The sequence below is a fragment of the Anomalospiza imberbis genome, chromosome 1 (genome assembly GCF_031753505.1).
Source record: "Anomalospiza imberbis isolate Cuckoo-Finch-1a 21T00152 chromosome 1, ASM3175350v1, whole genome shotgun sequence".
NCBI classification, from domain to species: domain Eukaryota; kingdom Metazoa; phylum Chordata; class Aves; order Passeriformes; family Viduidae; genus Anomalospiza; species Anomalospiza imberbis.
This window is the reverse complement of record NC_089681.1, coordinates 23660949-23684932: the sequence shown is the minus strand read 5'-3', so window position 1 is coordinate 23684932 and position 23984 is coordinate 23660949. Positions and strand designations below refer to the sequence as shown.

The 23984-nt window shown below is 39.8% G+C and overlaps 1 protein-coding gene across 8 annotated transcripts; it reads left to right on the top strand.

Annotated features, from left to right (window-relative positions):
• The first annotated feature begins 4825 nt into the window (after positions 1–4825).
• On the top strand, positions 4826–22540 carry NDUFAF6 (NADH:ubiquinone oxidoreductase complex assembly factor 6). 8 transcript variants are annotated; one of them, XM_068184573.1, is made up of 10 exons: positions 4932–4990; positions 5932–6028; positions 8417–8520; positions 9436–9558; positions 11602–11658; positions 13238–13340; positions 15850–15983; positions 17773–17874; positions 21828–21884; positions 22388–22540. In XM_068184573.1, the coding sequence occupies exons 3-10, from the start codon at positions 8500–8502 to the stop codon at positions 22514–22516; spliced, it is 726 nt and encodes a 241-aa protein (XP_068040674.1). In that variant the 5' UTR covers positions 4932–4990; positions 5932–6028; positions 8417–8499; the 3' UTR covers positions 22517–22540. The 8 variants fall into 8 exon arrangements, with proteins under 8 accessions (XP_068040641.1, XP_068040650.1, XP_068040657.1 ...); XM_068184563.1 differs by having other exon boundaries at positions 4946–4990; positions 5932–6056; XM_068184589.1 differs by having other exon boundaries at positions 4956–4990; positions 5932–6056; positions 8417–8516.
• The last annotated feature ends 1444 nt before the right edge of the window (positions 22541–23984 follow it).

Below are 23984 nucleotides of genomic sequence, written 5' to 3'. Positions count from 1 at the left end.
TTCTCTCTCTCATCTCCCTCCCAACAACTTCACAAGAATTTCAAAGAAAAGGCTGGCAACTTGTTGAAAGAACACAAAGACCCTGTCCTTGCTAGCCAGAGAGAAAGTGCTGGTACCTGTCTGTCAAGAACTTGTGGCTTTTCAGTTTGCATATTTCTTGCTAACACTGTTTATCCAGGTAGCCCAGATGGGGGCATATCATTTGGCAAGCTTACCCCTAAGCTTTTTACAACAAGGATGATAACAGGTGCAAGATAAGGGATACAGACAAAACCAGGAGTTCATTACAAATACATTTGCATCCAAAGCAGCAGTAGAAGGACTTGGCTTTACTTTATCTTAAAAGCACACACTTTGTGAATTCCATTCAAATATTCACTGTATTTGCATTTGATACTCTAAGTGTGTGACACCAGACAACAACGTGGAACCAAACTGTGTTTGTGTGGGCTTACACTCCTGTGCAAGGATGGCCAAGTAAGTAATCTCTTCTCATGGCAATATGGAAGTTTTACGATGGGTGCTGAAAAACTAGAGACAAAATTCTAAGGAGAGTACATGGTCTCACAGAGAATAGGATTTTTGAAGGAAATTGTTAGATTAATAGCAAAAGCTTCTTAAGTCTGATGGTCTTATTTTGATCCCAAAGTTGAAACTGGGCAGTTATGATGCACGAAACACTTGAAAACTTGGCCTCAAGTTCTGCATCCATGTGTTTGTGTGTCAAATAATGTGGCACAGCTATGGAGAGGCTCCTGATCAGAAATGGTCAGTAACCTACATCAAGGAGAAAGACTAAGCTGATTAGCTGAAGCTATTCCTTATTCTGAACTACTCTTTGTAGAAGTCCTATTTTAGTCTGCTGTCTGAAAAGAGATGAGACTAACCTAACAAAAGATAGGTATCAAAATGTTGCATAAGACACTGTTTCACTCACAAGTCTGCATGCAGTCTGAATCAGAAGTAATTGGAAGCTGGTAATATCTGGCTTTTTTTTTTGAAGGTGTATGTAAAGTGTGTTGATAGATCCATCCGTTTCATGGGAGTATACCTGAATCCCAGGTAAAACCCCAGGAGGCTTGAGAATATCAGATGAGCAGCCATTCCTATTGATAGCAGTGGCATATGCCCACGGTTGGCAAAGGTGCCAGCGGATAAGGAAAAACTGCTGTTTCCTTTCCCTCTGTAGGACAGTTGCTCCAGTCCAGTCCTGCAGCACAAAGCCAAGGAAGCTTGCAGTGGTTCTCACTCTCAGTAAATCACTGAGACCTTTGTCTCCCACTGCTTTTAGCATATTACCTTGTACAACCTCATTTGTGCTTGAAACTGGGAAGTGAAAGAGCACAATAATAACAAGAAATAAACAAAGGTTAACTGCAATTCATCTACAGAGAAACATACCAAAATTTAAAAATGCAGCAGCAAACGAAGATGGAACCCCTTCACTGCAACATCCTTTGGGACAGCTTTTCATCTTCTTCATAATTAAAGACTGAGATGTTTAAAGCATGAAAAAATGAGAAAATGTGTTTTAAAGTGGCCCAGTATTTATTAGCACACACATTAATGTATTATTCATTGGCCAGGACTTAAATGACTGCCATTAAACTAATTTTCTTAGTGTTCTCCTTAAACAGAGATTTTTGATTGGATACTTTTAGTAGTTCAGGTAAAAATAATTGCATACGCCTGTTCACTGTGGCATGGAACTCGACAGGAAATACTATCGTTCGTACACACGGATTTTTCCTTAACTCTGATATTGGCATTAATCCAGGATTATTCAGAAAAGGAAAATGAGAGAGAGGGAGAATATATCCTTGGCCATGTGAGTGTAGAGAACTGTCAGATCTCTTTCTGCTCTCATCGCTAGAGATGAGAGATCCCAGTGACTGTCCCCCATATCCCAGTTAACACCCCAGTCTCCAGTCACTGGATATTCTGTGGGAGATCTCTCTCCTCCCTGCTCTGTTCTCCTCTGCATGAAGACTTTTGTGTCTACATGAGTATATGTAGACATCCTAAACTTCAGCCTCTGTTTGGCCAATGGGACAGCTGAGGGGCTCTTTTCTCATTTCTCTGTGGACAAATTGAATCTGGATGCTCTTATAACAAAGGTGGGCTATAGCTGATCAGTATTTCCTTGACACAGAACTTGGGTTTTTTTCCAGAAATGCCAAGTTAGAGTAATAACTGAACTATCTCTGCCTAAACTAGCCATTGCCATCACTAGCACTGCTGCCCAAGGATTTCAGAGTTTTGTCTGAGAAGTCAGTGGGACAAAATATTCTGTAGGAAGTACACATCAGAGAGGCGGTCACCTTTCTGCTTCTGAGAGAAGTATTGAAAAAGGTGATGGAATGTGTTTTTTAACACAGTGAGATAATGAAAAATAAGTTTAGGGATGACTCTTACAAAGCTTCAATTTTCATCTATAGTGTTAAAAACTTGCTAAAACATTAAGCCAAATCATTACTCCCTGAGCTGGTGGCACAAAAAGCTAACTTACTGGAATCTATACAGTATTGAGGAAGATTTTAAGTCATTACACATGACACTTAAAATATTTGTTTAAAGAAAAAAGAAGTACTTTAATAAGAACAGTAAAGTACAGAACAATAAGAAACAAATGACTGAGAACAAGGTCAGGATTAATATTTTATATAAACGACAAGTTTATTATTTTCTTAGTATGGGTTTAAATCAGTTCAGCACCCTTTTTGTTCAGAGACTAAAAAAAAGGTTAGTATTTTATAGGATTTATTTATAATACCCTTGAGGTTTAGAGTATGTTTATGTAACCCTTCTGCCAGGAATTGGCAGCAGCTGAAAGAGCTGGATTCGTTTATCTAGGGGTTCTCCCTCTGAAAACTTAAACAACAGCGGTTTCAGCCTCCACCCAAAGCTAAATGACCTTCTTTGGGTGCCCTGACAAACAATAAATCCTGCTCAATGCATAGCAAGGGTTTAAAACAAGGTTCAGAGTTTCAAGACAGAGAGAACTTTAGGCATGAGAAAAAGGGAAGAAGAAAGGCTCAGAGTAAACCCACAAGAGCCATTATCAATAAAAGAAATAATGTTAAAGTGTGATCCCTAACCTCCTTCTCTTCCTCATCTCTGTGACACAGAATAAAGGCTTGCTCTGATTTCCAAATAGATGCTTTGTCCCTTGACCATCACTGCCCACTCAAAACTGTCCCTGTATTTGCTGCATGGCTTCACTTTGCAGCTGAGCTAATGAACACATGTATTACTGCCCACAACCCAGGAGAGCCCACCGTCTCCCCAGCCCACAGCCCCTTGCTCAGCTGACCATGCAGTGAAATAAGTGAAGGCCCCAAACTGGCAGGAAAGGAACCCATGAAAAACAAAGGTGAGCAGTGGATGTGTCTCTGCTGGTCTAACTCCCTGTACTATAAAATGAAGATCAAAGTTGGCACCAAGGAAGAGGATGGCACAGCTGGGGCTAGAAAGAAGAGCCAGACTGCTGTTGTGCCTCTTCTTGCAAGAGCTAGAATGAGCTAGTTACTAAAAGCTTGGGCTGGTGTAGTTTTAAGATGAAACTGCTTTTAAGCATAGTGCCATTTTTGTATGAATCTGCTGCCTTATCCTCACATAGGACAAACTTTGAGGAAGCTGTTCTGTCCATGACTACATGGCTAACAGATCCATTGTGTCTCTAGTTAAAATCCAGCCAGCCTGTATGGTGAGGAGCCCCTCTGCCAGCTAAGAGGAGGAAATAGGGCTTCTGCTGCAAAGCTTAAACACATTTTACCAAGGATGGAGACCTGGGGCTCGTTTTGCTGCCTGGGCAGAACTGCTCTGCCCTTCTGCCTCGCACAGCACACCAGCCTGAGGCTTTTCCCAGTCCCACAGCCACTCCTAAGCCACACTCCTATGCCCAAAACAGGGAGGCTTTTACAACTCAGCTTCATTGAGTTTTTTGTGCACCAGGTTTAAAAACTTAATCACAGAATCAATTAGGTTAGAAAAGACCTCTGAGATCATTGAGCCAAATCTGACCAAACACCACATCAACTAGATCAAGGCACTAAATTCCATGTCCAGTCTTTCCTTAAATATCTCCATGGACAGTGACTCCATCACTTCTCCGGGCACCCCATTCCAACGTCTAATCATCCTTTCTGTGAAGAAATTCTTCCTAATGTCCAACCTAAACCTCCTCTCTCACAGCTTATGCCAATTTCCTCTTGTTGTGTCACTTGTCACCTGGGAGGCCAACCCCACCTGCCTACAACCCCCTCTCAGGCACTTGCATAGAGCATTAAGGTCCCCTCGAATTCCTCTTCTCCTTCCTTTTCTCCTAAACGCCTTCAGTTCCCTCAGCTGCTCCTAATCAGGCTTGTGCTCCAGCCCCTTCACCAGCTCCACCGCCCTCCCCTGGACACGCTCCAGCACCTCAATGTCCTTCTTGTAGTGAGGGGCTAAGAACTGGACACAGCACTTGAGGTGTGGCCTCACCAGTGCCGAATACGCTCACTGCCCTGGTCCTGCTGGCCACACCACTGCTGATACATGCCAGGATGCCATTGACATTCTTGGCCACCCGGACACACGCTGGCTCACGTTCAGCCAGCTGCCGACCCACACCCCGAGCTCCTTTTCCGCTGGGCCTTTTCCAGCCACTGTGCCGGAGGAGCCTCGGGCGGCGCTGCAGGCTGAGGCGCGGGCTGCCTGCGCCGGGCGCCACTCGCAGCGCACAAAGGCCCCGGCGCCCCCACAGCGTCTCGGCCGCGGGCGCCCCCTGCCGGCGGCCCGCGCGCGGCGCGGCGCGGCGCGGCGCGGGGCGGGGCGGGGCGGCCATGGCCATGGCGGGCACCATGGCGGGCGCCGTGGCGCGGGCAGCGCTGCGGCGTGGTGGGATCGGCCGCCGCCTGGAGCGGCCGCCGGCGCTCGGCGGGAGGGCGGCGGCGGGCTGGAGCGGCCCGGCGGCCGGAGGAGCGGTGCAGTACTGCGCCGAGCTGGTGCGGTGAGTGCCCGCCGCGGGGGGCTGCAGGCGCGGGGGTGCGCGCTGCGCTGAGCGGGGCGGCGCGTCCGGCCTGGGAAAGCTCGGCAGCGCTTGCCACCCGACGGGAACGCTGACGAGTTCCCGGAAAGGAATACTGGGATTGCCCAGGCCGCCCTCGGGCTCTCCTGGCCCCGAAAATCACCCGTGTGGCCGGCGGCGGTGGGCCGGCGGGACCACGCCGTGTCGGGAGCATGGAAACCAGGCGCATATTTTGGGCTGCGTGGATGATTCAGCCTGCACACAGAATCACTGATTAGTTTGTGTTGGAAGCGACCTCTGGAGATACCCAGTCCAAACCCCCGCCCAGGCAGGGTCACCTAGAGCAGGTTACACAGGAACGTGTCCAGGTGGTGTTGAATGGGCCCAAAGAGGGACGCTCCATCACCTTCCTGGGCAGCCTCCCACGGCAATACCCTCCCTCTCCTCCCGCCCCTTCGTGGCTGCCTTTCTTCACAAGTACTGAACGTTCTTGTTTCCTTGTATCGGTGTTTTGGAGAGCGAAATCACCGAAGTGGATGTTTAAAAGCATGGGGTGTTTTCAGATCTTGGCTACTGAGAAGTAGCCATGCTTCCTGAGTGCTTGGGAAAACGGGCCGAAGGACATCTGACAGCTGGAGCAGCTCAGTACCTTCTCTATCCTAAACGCAAGAGGAAGGCTATGTTTCCAAAGCATCCTTTTTTTTTTTTTTGTCAAATCCAAAATGCTCCAAGAGGAGCAGGAGTGCCGTCAGACACTTCCAGGTCAGGTCACTTTTTGTTCTTGGATTCTGGGCCGTAAACTATGTGTAGGGCCCCTTAGCTGCTTTGGAGTTCCCAGAAATTCAGTTCTTTGTAAAGTAAGATGTTAAACAAGTCTCTTAGTAAAGACCTAGGTAATTTCTCTTTGAATACTGTTGTTCCAGATGATTGACAAAAGCTGGGAGAAGGGTTCCATGTGTGCATAGAAAGAGTGGAACAGGATTATCTTCTCCAAACTGGTGCTTGTAAAAAGATAGAAAGGTGTGTGTGGTCTGCCGTAATGTCTGAGGTAGGAAAACTGAGGGAAAGAAATGGGACAATCTTAAATGTTCAGTGCAGCACCAAGAAGCTGACCCGTTCATATGTACCAGAATGGATAACCACATTGCATTTTTCATGATTTTCAGAATACAGCTTTCTTTTCCTAGTCATTCTACCCAGGATTTGTTTCCCTGATACTCAGGAGACCAGAGGCTGTGTGTACAGCCAATATACAGGTAAAGTTAACATCTGCAGGTGAAATGTTTCCAGTAACAAGCATTTGTGAACAGAATAGGTTCCAATGAGATGGTTGAATTAAAACGTTTTTTATATGTATTTTTGTTAAACGATAAAAGGACTAATTAGAAAAATACATAAGCATTCAGAATAGTAAAATGAAAGGTGGTTATGCTTTTGGCATTATTTAATTGAAGCTGCTGTTCCCAGTAGTTCAGCTATTGCATGGAAATAATAACTGCAAAAAATAAGTGGAAGGAATTGTTATTCAAACAGAAATAAAACACTTGGGGCTATGCAAGTGTCAGCAACTCCCTGTTTTTGAATTTGATTCTCCAGCACATTAGGAAACACAACTGAGTTGTGCTTTACTAATGTATATTTATTTTGCAATATGGAAGATGCCCTTTCTCTTCAGTCTTCCTTTTTCTTAAACAACTAAACTCACTTCAAGCTATTTGACTAAAAAATGTTTTCCTTATAGGTATGTTTTATGTCTTTTACTGTCAAGGATGCCTGGTCTCAAAGACAAGCTTGTGGATTTATAGCTTTATTATAAATTCATTATATGGAAAGTCCAGTTATGACCATTACTAATTTTTCTTCTGTCTTTGGGTTCATATATAAGTTCGTACTTACTTGAAAAAAACTCAATTATTTTTCAAAAAACTCAATACTTGACTTAAGATCATTCCTTCCTTTCTACATTCCTTACACTGATACATGAAGAAGGTTGGGGTGGAACGTGATCTACAGCAATATCAGTTTTATTTTACTGAGGCTTAATGGATTATGCTGCACTAAATTTTTAAGCTTGGAATAATTGAAAAAAAACCCAAAACAACCAAAACCCCACCATGTCAACAGCATTACCAGAGGGAAGACAATTTTCTCTGTTGTGTTGCTGTGTACTTTGTGTAACGTATTTCTTTGTTTTCTTTCTGAAAATAGAGGTAGTTCTGGGTTGTGTGAACAACACAGACAGACTGGAACTGGGAAAATGTGGCTGTAAACCATGCAGCTCTGTCTAGGGTGGGGTATTTCTACAGTTAATCTTGGAAAAAATACTAGGTTTTGAGCTGATAATACTTTTCAAAAAGTGTCTTAATTGAGGGAGGTTTAATGTATCTGTTCTGTAATACGAAGGTGTCCTTCATAGCCTACAAAAGCTCAAAAATGTAATCTTTTTTTGGTTGATATTTCTGTATTTGCATCGAGGTTTAAAAGTGTCTGACAACAGTTGTGGAAACAAAGCATTTGCTAGTTTTCAGCTGCTGTGTATTGTAGGGTTAAGCATCTCTGTTAAACTTCACTTCTTTTTTGTTTGATGCTAAAAGTAGCAACCCTAATAACCCTTGGGTTTAGTTTGGCTTTCTATTTTAAGGTCATATTCAAAAGAAATATGAGTACATGCAAGAACAGCAAACTTAATGAAAATGAGTACATGTGTTTTCCTTGACAACCTGCTTCTCCACTCTCCAGGCTAAACTTGAGAGTTCGTCTTGTTCTAAGGAAGAATCAGGTTTCAGGCTCATCAGAAAGTACACAAAAATGTTGTTCAAAACAAGCAGTTTAGCTTTTCAAAGGTGGTCAGGTGTTTTTGTTAGCTGGAGTGATTTTGTAGTTCAGGATTCTGAGCACTGTGTTTTTAATTTTGTGGCACACCCACGTGGCCAAACGAAGGCACATCACTCCAGGTTGGCAAGGAGTTACCTGCAGCGAAACTGCCAACTTCCAGAGGTTTTATGCTTTGAATATAGTTGCCAGTAAACAAAAACTTAATGGTTAAGCAAGCAGTATTCTGCCAAGCTCCAAAGCACAGTCTTTTAAAGAAATATGGTTTCGTGTTTGGAACAGAAATCTGGAAGTTGGACAATCTGGATTCTATTTGCAGTTCTGCCGCAGCCTTGCTCCATGCCTTTAGCCAGATGTCTTGAGATGTGGATTTCAGAGGTGCACTGAGAGTTCAGACAGCCTGCCCTCTCACTTGGAGTTAGTCTTACTTTAAAACAAGCCTAAAAGCCGCTACTTTTGCAAAGTCAGAGTTTTGAGCTATAACTTACTGCAACCCTTTCAGGAGTTTGGTGCTAAGGAATAGCACATCCAAGTGACTTAGAGCTATAAATAATGTGCATTTTGATTCTTTTATAGGAAGCGTGACTATGAAGGGTTTCTGTGTTCTCTGCTGTTGCCTGTGGAATCTCGAACCTCTGCTTTTGCCCTGAGAGCCTTTAATGTGGAACTGGCTCAGGCAGGTATTAAAATACATTTGTGAAGTCTGGAAATTTAAAATAACAATTTTGATATTCTAAATTACACTTGTAAGTACTCTTTCTGTAGTCGGTGGTGTTTTGCCAAGGTCAACTTTTATACAGTCAAGGGCCATGAATAAATAGTGCAGTACAAACCTCCAGTTTTGAGTGGCCCATGGAAATTACCCAGCCTGCCCTATTATTTTGTTTATGTGTATAATTTTTATGACATTTTTTCTTTATGCATTTAAAAATCGAATTATAGCACACAGACAGTGGTTCTTGATACGGTTATGTGATTGCATCTAAATCCTGGCTTCACATGCAGTTAATAGGTAAAGTGCAGCTAAATTTTAACTGTAGAAGGTTGGTCAAAAAACAGGATGCTGTAATCAGGACCAAGCCTTTGTTGACAGAAGCGAGGTGATGAAAAGGCTGCAGGAGGGAAGTTTGTTATTAGAGAGCTGTGGGAGAGGAGTGGCTGCAGTCTCTCCGATTTGTGAGGTGGCCAGAAACTGCCAGTGCAACCAGGAAAGTTGGCAGTGCTTGTCCGAAAGGAGTGATCCAGAAAATGAGCTGACCAGGCCAAACCCCTGACCAGCTTCTATAGGCTGGGCTTCTGGCAACCCATGGTGTGCCCTCCCTCGCTGCTGTCACCACTGCTTTTATTCCTTCGGGGAAGAAAGCTAAAGTGAGGGTTGCCCAGCACTTAATCTCTGTGGGTTTTTAAATCAGGTTGTGATGAAGATTTTGCATTTACTCTATGTAGTGTTCCTAAGCTTTATGAGGAATAAATGTCAATTCAGAACTGAGCTCTTTCTCTGCTGAGTTTGACTGTGCTCTGTGTCTGTCTTTTCAGCATAGATAGGCTAAGTGTCCTAAAGACACTGAATTTCACTCCTGATGTATCCTTTCCAGATTAAAGACTCCATAACTCAGAAGACGACAGGTTTGATGCGGATGCAGTTCTGGAGGGATGCTGTGGAGGACATATACAACGATAACCCACCACATCAGCCCGTTGCTACAGAGCTGTGGAGGGTAAAATATACCTTTCTTGTCCTAAAATTGGCTTTAATATTACTGTGGGAGGTAATGTCAGTATTTTGTGTGTGCTGTGCTGCATCCATTCTAACCAGCAACACTTTTTCTAGACAAATCCAGAACACAGCGCCATAAAAGTGCTGTGAAGAAAATTAACTCTATCCCAGCCAAAACCAGTAGAGTATTCAAATAGAAGTCATTCTGATTCTGGGATACCAATTGCAATCCTCTCCAGTAGCTAAGGCTGCCAGATGTACTCCTTTCTCACAGAACAGAAAATTGGTTTTGAAGTGGAAGAAGAATGGTCTTTGGTAAGATTTCACCTCAGGTATGATTCCTATATAGGAAGACCAATATAATACAATCCAAGCAAAACTGCTTGCAAAATAAGATGATGAAAAATAATCCAGAAAGTATTTTTAGGAGCTCTGATAGCTCTGAGCACTGCAGAGCACTGGAGTGAACTAACAATTCAATGTGACTTGGTGACTTTTGCAATCAAGATGGGATTTTATTTCCATATTTCAACAAATACCCCAAGAGTGACCTATTTGAAGCCCATGACTTCACAAATGTCCAAGAATGTCATTGCAATTCTTAGAAAAAAGGATTTGGAAAGACACCTGAACTCACAAGTGTCGCAGAGCTATTGATAGAATTAACGTGTCTTTGCACAGCATATTCTATGTATATTCCTTTGTTTCTGTTGAGTTTATATGAGGACAGTGTGGTTTTCTGGAAATAATTTAATAATAATTCTGGTTTTCCAGAAATTAATTTAATGATATTTAAATGTGCTCCTGAAGTTTTGTATATGCCAGAATACTTGCATTTGGGTTTCAGATTTTTATGCACTGGTAAAGTAGATAAATAGCCTTTAATTTCTAGAATTATTAATAGCTCAGCTCTTGGTGACTTTAATATAAACTTACAGAGCAACTGTATGATGCTTGATCTTTTCTGTTTATTTTGAATGTATGTAAAGTGAGACCTAGTTCTCTTTTCATTTCTGTGGAAGAAGCCAATTTTTTCAAACTTTGGAGAAATGAGGACCCATGTGTTTGAATGGATGTAATGTACAAATTGGGTAATTTAGCATAGTTGAGTTTGGTCCTTTAAGTCTTGATCTGTTAGTATTTCAAGGTTTTCATTTACAAAATGATACTTGAGATGAACAAGTGAGACTAAAAACTGACATTTGTAGTTATAACTTAAAATTTGCCTTTTCCTATACCAAGTACTATCTCAAGCAGAATTTATAGAATCAGTGAGATCTGGTCTTGTCAAACCTTGAAAAAATATGTACTAATATGATGGATGTGAAGAAGAAGTTGAAAGTGAGGAATAAGGACTAAATTGTGAGAAATCTGCTCCGTAAATTTTGTTTATAGATGTTTTTACATGTGATTGTAGTCTTTCTGAAAATGTGTTCTGAAAAATTCAAAGTGTGGAATTAGAGGATTGAAGGTAAGATGATAGAATGAAGTGGCACAGGAAGGAATTCAAATATAAGACAAGAACCAAAAGAAGAATGCATGAATATGAGATGCTGTGCGATATTTTTTAAACAAACCCATAATATTAATTGTATTGTTTTGTTAGCATTCTGTCTTTACAGTACGTATTGGTATGTTGTACTGACATTTTCTTGAGAATTTACAGGGGAAATATTTTTATGGCTAGACTCTGGAGGAAACTCTGTTCTTTTTGGAAAGTGAACATAGTTACCTGCAAATATTTTGTGGGAATATATGACTCCAAGAATAAATTAATTTCATAAACATTTTTAAAGAAATACTTTCAGTTTGCTGGCGTGATGTCTGGTATTTCATTTTCTGTATGCAGCAACTTGCAGTAAATGCCAGTTGAAAATTTTTGTATTTGAAGAAGATTCTCATTTTCCACTGACTTGCCACTTTGATTTAACCCAGTGAATACAATTCTTTTATTAAATACCTAAAATGTATTTCAGCCTTCGGAATGCAGTACTGCCATCACTTTGTATACATTAACGTGGAGGTTTTATTTGATAATTTTCAGGCTGTCAAGAGGCATAACTTGACTAAAATGTGGTTCACGAAGATCATAGATGAAAGAGTAAGTATTTACCCTTCAGAGTCTGATTCTGGCTTTAGTCATATTTGGATTTTCTTTTCCTTACATTTTTATAGGTTTGCATGTAAAACAAAAGCGTATGTAATTTTCTAGACAGTAGTATTTCTCTTTAAAAATGATACTGCTACATTTTTTTTAAAATTCTTCCTTGATGCTACTCTTCATAGTTTCTATTCTTTCTGCCAAAATGGCTAATAGAATTCTTTGTTTATTTTTTCATCTTAAATTGATGTAGTTTGTGAGTTCATGTGGCTATAAAATCTCAAAAATTAAATGACCTATCTTCACCCTTCTGCCACACTTTCATGTTACTCCTTATCATGGCTGTGGAGTTTTTTCTAAGCAGTGGTGTAAACTGGAGCAATCAAATTACATGAAGTTTAAAATAGCCACCTTTTCCCTGGGAAAAAACAAGGAAAGAACATCATTGGTACAGTAATGTTGCTACAAACTCTGACACAAGGACAAGAATGAAAAGCAGAGTGCAGGAATCTCCTAAGCTAATTTTGCTGCTAAAGTAAGTGTCTCGTGAAGCTATAAATTGACCAGATTGATGGTCAGTTACTTGCAGAGCGTCATTACTATGAAAGACTTCAGACTTTCTTAATGTTAAGACTTTTTTAGTCTTTAAGAGTGGTATGTTTCAACAGAAACCACTAGGACAGGAGGAATGCTGGAGGATGTTATAGTTTTGGGTGTATTTCATTATTTTGGGTGTATTATTTATTATCACCACTAAGTTGTTCAGAGGCTAGAACACCTCTCCTGTGAGGAGAGGCTGAGAGATTTGGGGAAGAGAAGGCTCTGGGGAGACCTTAGAGCACCTTCCAATACCTAGAAGGGGCTTACAAGAGCTGGAGAGGGACTTTTGATAAGGGCATGTAGTGATAGGACAAGGGAGAATGGCCTTCAGATGAAGAAGGGTAGGTTTAGATTAGATCTGAGAAAGAAATTGTTTACTGTGGGGATGGACAACAAAGAGTTTGTGGGCTCTCTATGAGGTGTTCAGAGGTTGGGTGGACCTCTGAGCAACCTGGTCTGGTAGAAGGTTTCCATGTCCATGGCAGAGAACTTGGAGCTAGGTGATCTTTAAAGTCCCTTCCAACCCAAACCACTCTATGATTCTGTGAATCTATGGTTTTTCACATGACTTTAACACTTCTGTGCATTTCATAGATTTATTTTGTTTTTAAAAAATGCATTCCTATTTATCTAAATTTCTCTCTGCTTCACATGTAAATTAAATATTAAAATTGACAACCCTATAATGTAAGAATACCATAAAAGGTTTTGGTTTTGCTGTTTCTTTTTTTATGGAGAATTCTAATTTCATACTATTGCAGAAAGTTGTATTTGCTCCTTGGCTGCAGTTGAGCATAGTTATTTGTTAGGCTTGCTATAAGCTTTAATGACTGCTTCTGTCTGAGTTTATACTCTCTGTCTCTCAATTTTGTCTTTTTTTGTTTTCGGTAGTGCACTGGATTGACATGGCTGTAGTAGTAAGCCTGTACGAACAGCAGTTATGTTTGCGTTCTACTGAAGCTCCGTGTTTATGTTCCAGGAGAAGAATTTGGATGATAGAGCGTACCGTAGCATCCAGGAGCTCGAAACGTACGCTGAGAACACTCAGAGTGCTCTCTTGTACCTCACCTTGGAAACGCTGGGTAGGTGTTTTCCCCTTTCTAGGTTTTGCTGCTGACTCGTTAGTGCAAGTACAATATTTACTGATATTTCAAAAAGCCTTTTCTTTTCCCACTGGAGTTTAATTTCAGTAAAAGTTGTCCTAGGTAGAACTTCAGATATCTTTTGAATGCTGAACCATAAATGTGGAATTGTACTGCAGCTCTCCTAGAACTCTGTGCTTTCCTTGGGAGCTGCACAGTGCAGAGCTCATTGAAGTGCAGTTTCCTACTGTTCTTTGTTCCTTTGTTTTCTCTGTTCTTGCTCCTCTTACAGAATGTGGAAAATTCAGCTCTTCACTGTATTTAGATTGTCCTACTTGTCAGAATACAAAGTGCTGTAGGTGTCCTGCAGCTGTTGTTCTATATTGCAGTGATGGACGCTGATTATCTGGAAACAGCCAGCTTCCCAACCTATAAACTTCCTTCGGTGATGTTGTAAATTTGGGTCTGAATCCTCTCCTCTTTCTAGAAGTAGGTTAACTATCAATAATTGAAGAGCTAGAAAAAAATGCAACAAAGATGATCCCTGTGATCAAGAGCTACTGTCTGTGTCATGTCTAATGTAAGAACCACAGATTGGGAAAGAACTGTTCATTTGTAGTGAAGAAAAGGGTAATTTTCATATAGGTGTGTGTTGCATTATGGAGGTATTCCCAGTATGAGCTCTGATTGAAACAATGGGTGAAAATTATTATTATTATTATTATTATTATTATTATTATTATTTAGTGTTTAGTATTGTAGTAGCAATATTTTCCTCTTGCTTATCAGACTAATCTGATGAAAGGCAAATACTGATGTTAAAAGTTAAAAAAATAGAAAAAAGAGAAGTAAAGAGAGAGATGGTGAGTACATTCTTTGGAAGAATTGAGGAACTTATTTCTTAATATCTGGTGTTTGCTTCCTCAGTAGGAAGTCAGTGAAATGTTGCAAATGTCTTTCTGAACCTCTTATTGAAGAAATGTAGGAGTATGAGAAATGTTAGTATCTTCCATTCTGAGAAATCCTGAATAAGTTCAGTCATGCTTGGATCACTCACTCCTCGTACAAATCAGATAAACTGTCTTTGAAAATCTGTATGGAGACTCTGGGTATTCTAAGTGTCCTATTGTCATATTTAACTTCTCTTAAATATACAAGTGTAACACAATACTTAAGCAAAAGTATCCTTCACTGCATATTAAACAGTTAACTTTTGTTATTTATTTTTCCTCACAAATTGAGAAACTAATCAAATACAGCCCCTTTCTTGGTGTTGCCCATCAGCAGCGTTTTCTAGACTAGGTGCACCTGGTTTCACTCAGGTCATCTTTGCTAAATTTCTTGTGCTTTTTAGACTCCTATTCCTGACCAGTCTCGTGTTGTATCTCTCCCAGTGTGTACTCTCCCAGTACTAGTGCTGTTTTATTCTTACTGATTTCAGGTTATTTCTTTTGTCAAGCTCATTTTGGCTGGTAATCCTGTCGTCCAAAGTCCTGATACTTTCTCTCAACTCCTGTCATTTAAAAATACTAATATTTGTGCTCTCTAACTAATTACCTAAGTAGTTAGTAAATAATATCTGTTGATTCCTCCAAGCCACACTTAGCTTTCTGCTGCCATTGCCAAAATCAGTCCCTGTAGTGTGGGTATGGTCGCTCTTTCACACAGGGTTCTGAGACCCAGACAGGCTTCTGCAGTGAATCTGCTACCCCCAGTGTTATTTCCAGATGTCAGTTAGGCTCATTGATCTGTAATTGTTGTATCCTCATTTCTTTCTTTGTAGAATGATGCTTCTGTTAAGAGTTTTTATAAATTTTAATTTAAATTTTAATTTTATCCTGGTTCAGCTTTATAATCGGTCTAAGCCAAGCTTGTATGATCTTTCCATGAACAGCAATGGTGCTACTCTGCCCCACTCATCTCCCTCTTTCAGTGCTCACAGTTATGTGACTGTGCAGTAACTAACATTAGTTTTCTGTTGTTTTGGTGATCTGATTGAGTTTGCCTCATTGCTCCTGACAGCACAAGGGAGGGGGCAGAAATATGGGATCATTCTCTTTGACTTCACTACACTGATGAATCAGCTGCAGCTAATCATGAAACCACACTGTAAGCATTAATGCTTGTCAGGAATCTCACACTTGAATGACTTTTTCTGGCAGGAAAAGCAGTTCTTGGAATACTGTTATCTTGGGAGTGGATATGCCAATGAAAGTAATTTTGTGTACCAGTGTGTTATATCTGAATAGGTGCAGCTCTGCTAAAGTATACCATTTGCAGATACTGCAGCAAGAGGCATCTTGCTCCTGGATGTGGAAATGAATGAATTTTCCCGCTGTTCTGCACCTCTGAGATGAGATCTCAAGGCAGTTTATGCACATGGAGAGTTGTATCACAGACCAGTGCACGTAGCTTTCCTAAAGTATGACTGTGTTTGGCATCAGAAAAGACCGCATCTCTCAAAAGGCCTGACTGCATGTTTCTAAACATATTGTTTCTGTAATTTTAGGTGTGAGGGACATCCATGCTGACCATGCAGCCAGTCACATTGGGAAAGCACAAGGCATAGTTACCTGTTTAAGAGCAACTCCTTATCACTGTACAAGACAAAAGGTCTTTCTTCCCATGGACATTTGTATGTTGGTAAGAGAAGCAAATAGTCTGAAATTGAACAGTATAGTTTTTCTAACTCTTGTTTCTCAAGGCTAGGTATGAGATGCTAATTTATTATGCCAGAAATAAATGGTATGTTTTTTCTTTATTTTTGTTCATTCTGTTGTGGCTTGCTAATTGTCATGGTTTTATATCTTCTGGGAAGTGAGAGGAGTGATCTTCAATAAACTTCAAGGAACTCTAGATTTCCCTTTGGGGTTTGTTTGTTATTATTAAATGTTTTAATATTTTAGGTTTCAGGAATTTTTCCAATAATGTATAAAAAATGCATGTACAGAATGGGTCCTGGGGGTTTGTGTTTTGGGGTTGGATGTGGGTTTTTTCTTTTTTTTTCTTTTCCTATCACCATAAAGGAAGCACTGTGAGAAATTTTACTTTGAACAATCTTCTTGTGCTTCTCTTTACTACCTTTTCATAATGTGTTGGTGGTTTGTGGGTTTTTTCTGTTCCATTTTTTACAGTTATAGGCCTATATTCCATACATTTCTGTAGGAGACAGTATAGCCCTCCAGTTTAAACTGGACATCAAATTTGCACTGCAATTTAGCAGATCTTTCAGTTTAGGTAAAATGGGATTAAAGCTCAGAATTTTTCATTAATGTTTCATGGATTAATCTGTAGGCATCTCAGCTGTTAGTCCTTCATTTCCAGTCTTTACTTTTAAATGTTAATGCTGTTCTTTTTCAACTTAACCAAAATTTCTGCAGTTATGGTGATGCCTAAGGTGGTTGTGTTAGTATTTTCTGAATATAATTTCAATACAGTTAAAGGTTTGGATTGGAAGTTTAGTAATGTAGGTAGCTGAAAAAAATGTAGATATTAATATAGGTCAGGGTTATAAGACTGCAGAAAGGAATTGCACTCTCCTTTCAGCCGTCCTGGGACTGCATGTTATGGGAGGCCTTCCAGGTTTTCAGCTTTTCAAACGTAGCCTGAAAATTCAGTCATTCCTTGCCATGGTAGGTGTTCTGCAGTGAAACTGTAAAAACAGCCTGTATCCCTTCTCTGCAGACAGTCTTGTAAGCATTTCAGCTGCTGGCAAGAAACGTGGAGTTCTCCTGAGTCTGTACCTCCTGTGAAGCCTTTCTGCCCACCTTCATACAGCTCTCACATGCCTGAGTGTTGTTGAGAGGAGTGGGGACTGCTGCAATTCTGAATATGCCATATTTTGTCTTAACATTGGTCACTGTAGTCGAAGAATAATTTGGAGTTGGCTTTTTGGGGTTTGGAAGGGCTCTTTTTTGGTGGTTCTGGGGTTGTTTGGTTGATTGGTTTTTGGAGATGGCTTTGTTTGATGGTTTGTTGGTTGATTGGTTTTTTTGTGAGCCTGGGATGTGCACACCAATCCCAAGATTCAAAAGTCAGCATGGCTTCTGTGGTAGCTGTCACTGGCTTGCTTCTGCTTAATATTAATTCTTGAATTATGGTTTTAAAAATTGTCTATCTAAACTGATCTAAATCCCCCAAACTTTGAAATCTGACTTTGTTATCTTACTGACTACAAAATTTTAGGAAACAAACTTGTGCAGATAGTCTGTACCAACTGTTCTCTTTGTTCTCTTGATTTTGTTTTCCAAGTGTCTGACCAAAAGAAAGGGAATTAAAAAATGAGAGAGCAGTGGTAGAACACTTAGGTTGTTTTAGTTTTTAGTCCATAGCTTTGTTGCTGGGACAGGTTTTTGAGAAGCAAATACGGAAACTTGTTATTTTTAGAGGTTCTTTTCTCTTTTTTGATTTTGGTTTTCCTTCCTATGTCTAGCATGGAGTTTCACAAGAGGATTTCATAAGAGGCAAGCAAGAGAAAAATGTGAGAGATGTAATTTATGACATCGCCAGCCAGGCCCATATTCATCTAGAACATGTGAGATTCCTTTCCTTTTATTTATCTAAATAAACATAACTGATGCTAGTCTTCACAAAGCATTTGTTGTTAGAAGACTTAAAGCTGCATACTTAATTTCAGATATTTTGCCTTTTATTATTTTGAGAGTTTACATTAAAAAAAAACCCCACCATGCTAAAGATTCAAATATTACAACTACTTCTGTATGAATATTATCTTAATGTACAGGAGACAGTTTACGCACAGCCAGGTCCAACTTCATATATATAAATGCTGCCTAAAATAATTATTATTGGAAGAGAAACTTTAGGTAGACTTTTATAAATGCAGCTATGTGGCTGCATGGGATGAGCACCATAGAAAGAACATCTACATATGGTATTTCACAGCACAGTGGAATGGCTGCCAGGAAAACAGAGCATGTAGCCTTTAACTGCTGGTTCATGTGTGTGGGAGGGGGGATTCATTCCCTGACGTGACCAGCCATGCCCAAAGCTATGTTGAGAAAGGTGCTTTCTGTTTATTTCTTTTCTGGCATGCAGCCAAGTCAATTAGGAAAGTCTGTTTGGTTGGAACAGTGGATGATGAGCCCTGAAGAACTGCAGAGTCCTACTCTATTTTTTTTTTCATGCTTTTATTCTAGCTGCATTATGAGATGCTTGCCTACTGCACAGTACAAAAGCAGAAGAATGTTTTATTGGCAATGCTTTGTCTTCCTCTAGCTGGAAAACAAAGCACTACAAAGAGTTTCCTACATCTGCAAGTACATGTGCACTCTTGAGTATTGCACCCAGTGGTTCCAGTCAAGGTAGTCTGGAAAGATACCACTTCAGAGTAAAGAAATGCCAGATTTATCTCTGTATTTGCACTATTAATATAATCCTCAATTACAGCATTATCTGTGGTCACAGTATCTTATGCAATCGGAGAGTCCTTCATCTTTTTTCTGAAAGTCAAATATGGCATCCCTGGTTTGTTTCAGTGCCTACTGAGCTGGTTAATGTTTTTCTTTTTTGTTAATAATATGTATATGTTGTAACAGCCCTCCAGTACCTAAAGGGAGCCTACAACAAAGCCAGAGAGGGACTTTTTACAAGGGCATTAAGGACAAGGGGAAATGGCTTTAAACTGAATGACAGCAGGTTTAGATTAGATGTTAGGAAGGAATTCTTTACAATGAGGGCGGTGAGACACTGGCACAGACTGCCCAGAGAAGCTGTAGATGCCCTATCCCTGTAAGTGTCCAAGGGCAGGTTGGATGGGGATTTGAGCAGCCTGGTCTAGTGGGAAGTGTCCCCTGCCCATGGCAGGAGGCTTGGAACCAGATGATCCCTTCCATCCCAAACCATTCTGTGATCCTTTTTACCCTTCAGCTTCATTTTTCATACACTAATTATAATTCACATTTAAGGCATTCCTGTTTGTGTTGTTTAACCTGATGTCTTAATTTTTGTGGACACATGCCCAAGAAAACTGTTTATTTCATTTAGAAGCAGGGAACGGAGACAAAGTACAACATCAAAACTGTCAATTATCTTTGTTCAAGCTGAAATATTTAGATTTTTTTTTTAATTCTCCACCCTTGAACCCATAATGTACAGTGTATAAAATCCATTGCCTTTTGGCTAAGAAAAATGCCAAGTGTATGGCCTGAAATGCTTCATATCAGGGATGGGAGGCATGGAAAATGAGTCATGTGTATTTATTGTCCACATATTTAAATTTGGTTCCTGGTATTGTATGGGAACTTTGGGACAGAAGCAGGAAGAGAATTTGGTTCTTGAGAACCTTTCAGGTAATTTGATATAATTCATAGTGCATTGGTCCCCTGGTTCCCAACATGAGCCTACCAACTTCTGAAGAGAACAGGCCTCCTTTCTTCCCACTTCATTCCTAGAGCCCTGCCCATGTTATGCACTGGGAGGGTCCTGTGGAAAGTATGCAATGTGATCATGTAATTGGAGACTAAAGAGAAAAGTATAAATACAAAGAAACCAGATTAGGGCAGCATTAGCATTTTATTCAACTGAATGTTGGTCCTGGCACTTCTCCCATTTTTCTCCCCCTTTGTATGTTTTTAATGGATGGGTTATATAACCTTAATTAAAATTTTAAAATATTCCTCTCTGAATACTTGCTTCTAGTCTCCCATCATCAGTGAATTGTTGACAGTGCAGGAACTGTAGTGTTCAAACCACTTGAACTGGCCATTGCTGGCAGCAGTAACAGAGTATTGGCCTCCTTCATAATCAGATGGTGTCTGTTAATGCAAGGACAAGGATACTTTCTGCTTAATGGATGAAATGGGCTTTTGCTGGCAGCATTTTTGCTGGGTGTTTCAGGACCTTAGGTGAATGTAATGGGCTGGTGCCTTTAAATGCATCTGTTCTGCTGTATAAAATCACCATTTTGTTTTGCCTGAGGGTCTTCACAACCACTTATCCTTTGTTTTAGTTGGGATTACAGGGTAGGGTAAAGTTCAAACCTGCAGAGAGGTTTCAGCTATCTCAGCATTTGTTATACAAACCATGTATTTTAGAGGATGAGGGTAACAATTACCACCCCCATTTCAAAGCCAGAAGACTCCTAAATCTGAAATGCTGGATGGAGTCTCAGCCATGTCACATGAAGCATATTGTAGTCGTGCGGCCCTTTATCTTGAGAAAAAATTTCTGGAGTATGGTCAGGTCTTCCTGACACTGCAACTGCTGACCAGCAGGTGGCAAAATATGATAATGAAAATTGCAGTTTTCCTTAGGAATTGTGTGTTTTATCAGCATAAAAGCATATAACAAAATGTTCAGTCAGTCCCCCAAAGTGTTCCCTTTGAAAGCCTACAAATACATTTACACATTCTCCCTCTTTTTCTTCAGCACCCCTTCCCCAACTCCTCTTGTGAAAAAGGGTCTCCCTTTTGGCTTTTTACGTTTATCTCTTGTCCTACATCATTATGGGACTCAGTTTATCAAGGGAGATAAAATGCTTTCTGAATGACATGTGAGCGATTATGGGTTGAGAAGGTCAATAAAGATTACTTTATTTTTTCATCTTGAAATTAATAATAGAAGGGCAGAGCATTAGATCAGGGAAGAAAATTTTTCTGTTCTAGAAATAAATATACACACACAGGTGTTATTATATCTCAACGTTTTAAAATAATTTATCTTCTGAAAAGATTGATAATTTTTTCCTCCTAAAGTTTCAGGCTCATTTTCTCAGTTGTCTGGAAAGATCCATGAAAAACTAAACTTTACAAACTCAAACATTCTTATCAGTATTTATAGAGAGTTAGTTTGTTTTAGGCTGTAAGAAAAGGCAACATAGGAAGGAAGGGATTTTTTTTTTATAGACAGGCATTAGAGGAAGACTTTTGCAGCTCTGTTCGATGTACTGACTTGAATATGAGTTTAAACTGCAGATTTGATGCAGCCATGCTTTAGATTTTCATATGTAGATACTGAGGAACTGAGATCATTTTGATGTCTAAGATACGTAACCAAAACATTTACAACTGGACTCCTGGAACTGATGGCAACGTTGAACCAAAAAAGATGCACTCAGAAAAATCCATTTCTGGTCTTCCATCATTTCTGTCTGTTGGGGGGGGGAAAAAAAAGTTAAACTGTATTTACTAAACCAGATGCAACTTGGGACTTTGTTGGAACAAGGCATGCTAATTTACCTTGGTTTATAGTATATAGTCTTGAGGTCTGTCAAATCATGTAAGTATTTTTGCAAGCCTCTCCCAGTATTACATACTGTTGTGTAACTACTTTTGTACACAGCTTTCATGGAATGAAATGTTACAGTTTCAGGATGTCAAAATAAAAAGGGATAATGATGGTAATACAGTGTGGCCTCTAAGCATTATATATAGTACTTGATGTTTAATCAGAAATATTAAATTCTTCTGATAAGTACTTTTTTTTACGTTTTGTTTTTCCCTCCCACCTTACCCCATTTACTTTTAGGCTAGATCTTTCAGTAAGAAAGTTCCTGTGAAGGCGTATCCTGCTTTTTTCTGTACGGTGGGTGTGATATATGCACTCTTTAAGTGATGGACTTATTACTGGGCTGATACATTCGTGAAGAGTATTCAAATTAAGCATGGTGAACAACCACTTCACATGTCTTATTTTGGGAGGATGTAATACCTAAAACTCATAGAAATCATATGTGCCTGACCGTAGAACCTTACAATTTTGATCAACACTTCTAATCCTTCTCTTTTAACTACATCATTCCACCCAAGATGTCTATTTATTCATAGACTGCTGTTCTAATGCAAGAGCCTCAAATCCTGTCTATTTTCATAATTTGGTGTTTGGTCTACTAAAAGATAATGCTTCTCTTCACAAAATTTGACTTTTTTATGTGCTTGGAATGTGATGATTCACTACCATTTAATAGCATAGGCAAACTGTCAAGTCTTTTTTGCAGTTTCTCATTCAGTTTCTCATATTGCTTTTTAAACTCAATGCCTAATTACTTGTGTGCATCAAGTGTATTAAGCTTTTTTCTTCTTTTCTAGGTTGCTTTAGATGATTATTTATATAACATGCGGAAAGTGGACTTCAATATATTTCATCCAAGCTTACAAAAGAAGAGTACATTATTACCATTGTATTTGTATATTAGATCTTGGAAAAAAACATATTAAAGTTTGTTTGGTTATTTTAATATGGATTCAGAGTGCTGAGTTTTTTTCTTTAATGTCTTAACTTGCTAGAATTGCAAAGTGTCTGACTTCACACTTCTGCAAAATGCAGTTCCAGGGAAACAGATGCACATGAACTGTAGCTGTCAGCTTGCTGGCAGTAGCTAAGTTTCTTCTTGGAATTTTAGGCTGATATCTTTTTTTTTCACTTGTCTGCCAAGTCATATGTCCTTGTCTGAGATTGCTTTTCTTGTCTTTCCTGTAATAACAGCAGTGTGACAGAATTCTTGAACAAACACTGTGCTAATGGATACTTCTGACAGTTCTGATTCTTTGCCGAGGAAAGGAAATAGAAAAAAGACTGTTTTGTTTGTGCCCAAAAGCAGTTACAGTAAATGCCCTATAAATCAGCTAAGTAGTTCTATTTTGTGCAAGGAGCAGGCTTCCTGCAAGTAGTGGTGATGCTTCGAAGTTGTAAGAATGAGCATGTATATTTGAATACAAGAAAACTGTCAGGAAAAGCTTTAGCAGAAATTATTTAACTGTGTGTTGAGATTGAGCATTGAAGTGACTAGAGGTAGTGGGAGGATAGCTTTGCAACCAAGGAAGAGAACCCATACATTAAAATATATGGATTAGCATGGATCAAACAAAATACATGTCTCTCTGGTGTTTTCACTCTGCTCTTGGTTTGGCTGTGTCTTCCTCCTGGCCTCGTCTCTTTTGTTGCCCAGAGCTGTCATCGCAGTGGGTTCGACTGCCCCTTTGTTCAGTATTCAGCCCATGTTTCTCAGGACATACTCCTGTGTGGCTTCCCTGATTTCCTTTTCTTTGGTACTGTGAAAACATTCCTGAACGTTTCAGGTAATTTTAGTCATCTCTCTCTCTCTCTAAAGATACTGGTCTTTTTCATGGGAAAAAAGATACTGGGTTACTCTCTCTCTCTAAAGATACTGGGTTTTTTCATGGGAAATTATGAGTAGCTTTGTACTCAGCATCTCTTAGGATCAAGGTAAGTATTTTTTTTTTATTTATTTTATGGTAAAATAATGCTTCCTAACATTCAGCTTGATTCAGTACAAATCTGGTAGTTTGTTCTGCCCTCATCCTTGTTCTAGTAAATAGCTGATTTTCCTAGAGATTTTTTTTTTCCCTTAAACTGGGGCTAATCACCCCAGATGCTTGCCTGCATAACAAGAGACATCCTGTATTTTGGTGTAAAATGCTACATAATGAGTTTCTGTGAACAAGATATGTGGCTTTTTTATCACAAGCTGTCAGCATGGTAGAAATCTTAGGAACCTGACATTAAGTTCTTCATTTGGTGATTTTGCTTTACATGTTTGAAGTTGGTTTGTGATACAGATCTTGGTTAATCTGCAGTTTTTTATTCCTAAGACATTTCTCTTTGAATTTGTTCAGCTCAGGATCATGGTTTCTATATTACTTGAGGTGGAATAATCAAGGTGAT

Coding starts and splice junctions, on each gene's coding strand:
- NDUFAF6 (XM_068184540.1), top strand. CDS start 4,830: ATGGCGGGCACCATGGCGGGCGCCGTGGCGCGGGCAGCGCTGCGGCGT. Junction 13,341..15,849: donor CCTCACCTTGGAAACGCTGG/GTAGGTGTTTTC, acceptor CTGTAATTTTAG/GTGTGAGGGACATCCATGCT. Junction 21,885..22,387: donor ATCCTGCTTTTTTCTGTACG/GTGGGTGTGATA, acceptor CTTCTTTTCTAG/GTTGCTTTAGATGATTATTT.